The sequence below is a fragment of the Carlito syrichta genome, unplaced genomic scaffold (genome assembly GCF_000164805.1).
Source record: "Carlito syrichta isolate Samal-C Ts95f unplaced genomic scaffold, Tarsius_syrichta-2.0.1 Scaffold101994, whole genome shotgun sequence".
NCBI lineage: Eukaryota > Metazoa > Chordata > Mammalia > Primates > Tarsiidae > Carlito > Carlito syrichta.
The window spans coordinates 50,319-51,973 of record NW_007046090.1 but is presented as its reverse complement, the minus strand read 5'-3'; the positions used below and the strand labels follow the sequence as shown (position 1 = coordinate 51,973).

The window sequence follows — 1,655 nt, the reverse complement described above, 5'->3', positions numbered from 1 at the left end:
GGGTCGAGGCTGCGGTGGCCGGGAGTGGCCACTGCCCTCCAGTCTGGGCGACAGAGTGAGACTCCGACTCAAAAAAAATAAATAAATAAAAATAAAATAAAATCTGAGTCTCTCCTTTGTGCCACGCCCATATGACAGATGGGGAAACTGAGTCTCAGGGAGCCTAAATCACTTGCCTGGCGGCAGCAGGGACCAAACCTAACCAAAAGTCTTACCCACCTCGACTGGCCCCACTTCCTGTCTCAGAAAAAACATGAAAGACACGTCTGCACCCAGGCGAACATGACGAGTCTTGCTGAAGGATCAACATCGTGTTTCTTTTTCTTTTTTCTTCGTTTTTTTTTTTTGGAGACAAGGTCTCACTGTGTTGCCCAGGCCGGAGTGCAGTGGCACAATCATGGCCCACTGCAACCTCGAGCTTCTGGCCTCAAGCAGTCCTCCCACCTCAGCCTCCCAGTCAGTGACCTGCGGCTACAGATGCACCCTCATGCCTGGCTTTTTACATTTTTTTTTTAGAGAGACAGGAATCTCACCATATTGCTCAGGCTGGTCTCAAGCGATCCTCCCACCTCGGCCTCCCAAAGTGCTGGGATGTCAGGCGTGAGCCACCACACCCAGCGAATCAGCAGAAAGAACCCCTTCTGTTTACTGAGCATTTACTCCGTTCCAGGCCCTGTAAGACCCACTTAGAGAGAACAGCTCTAAGTTCACTCGACCTGGCGAGGAAAGTACGACCAAGAACAAGCACAGAGTGGTCAAGTTACTCGCCCAAGCTCACCCCGCAAGTCAAGACAGGGTGGCTTGAGCCCAAGGTTTGTGCAAACAAATCCAGGGCCAAAGACTCTGAATTCACGCGGTGACTAACACAAGGTCCGCCCCCTAACCCCCTCCTCTGGCAGCCGCTGAGCTTGGCGGCGGTCCCTGGAGGCTGCCCAGCTGTGGTCCCGGCGGGGATGCCAGCTGCAAGCAGCCAGGCCTGCTTCTCCCTGGCAGCCGCGGCCGAGGCGGCCTGGGCCTTCTCCGCCTGCCTCCACTAATTGCTAATTGGCTAATTGGCTAATTGACATGGAGGGGGAGCACGTCCAGGGGGCTCCTTTCTGCCCGGCCGGCTGCACATGGGCCCGGGAGGTGAGAGCCCCCAGGTCGTGGGTCCACTGGGATCCCCCTTCTGCCCAGGGCTGGCCCATAAGGGGGTGTCGTGGCACAATGGGGGGGGGCACGGGAGCCGGACTCTGGAGAAACCTGTCGGCACTCCCGCCTCGACTAGGCACGTCTTGGTCCTCCTGGGTGAGCCTCTGTTTTCTCATCTGTAAAAATGAGGCAACCAGCTTCGCTGACCTAGAAAGTTCCTTCTGGCTCTGAGAGTCGACGGCCTTCCATTCTGGACTCTAGAATTCTGGAAGGTTCTGTGCTTACACACGCTGAGATTGCAAAATTCTAAGAGTCTATATAAAGTATTGAAAGCCTGGGCAACATAGTAAGACTCTGTCACTTAGAAAAAAAAAATCAGTGGGTGCCGGGACCCATGCCTGTGATCTCAGTGTTTTGGGCGGCCGAGGCGGGAGGGTCGATTGAGGCTGAGAATTTGAGACCAGCCTGGGCAGCAGAGTGAGACCTGATCTTTATTTTTAAAAAAACGTAAAATCAGCCAGGCA

General features: G+C 54.6%; 1 protein-coding gene across 1 annotated transcript in view; it reads right to left on the bottom strand.

The window, feature by feature from the left end:
• The window catches only part of TMIGD2 (transmembrane and immunoglobulin domain containing 2), a 7,453-nt gene that overhangs the window by 877 nt on the left and 4,921 nt on the right, over positions 1 to 1,655 (bottom strand). The window contains exon 3 of the mRNA XM_021715720.1: positions 885 to 936. Coding sequence (XP_021571395.1) covers positions 885 to 936 — 52 coding nt within the window. The remainder of the gene's footprint in view (positions 1 to 884; positions 937 to 1,655) is intronic.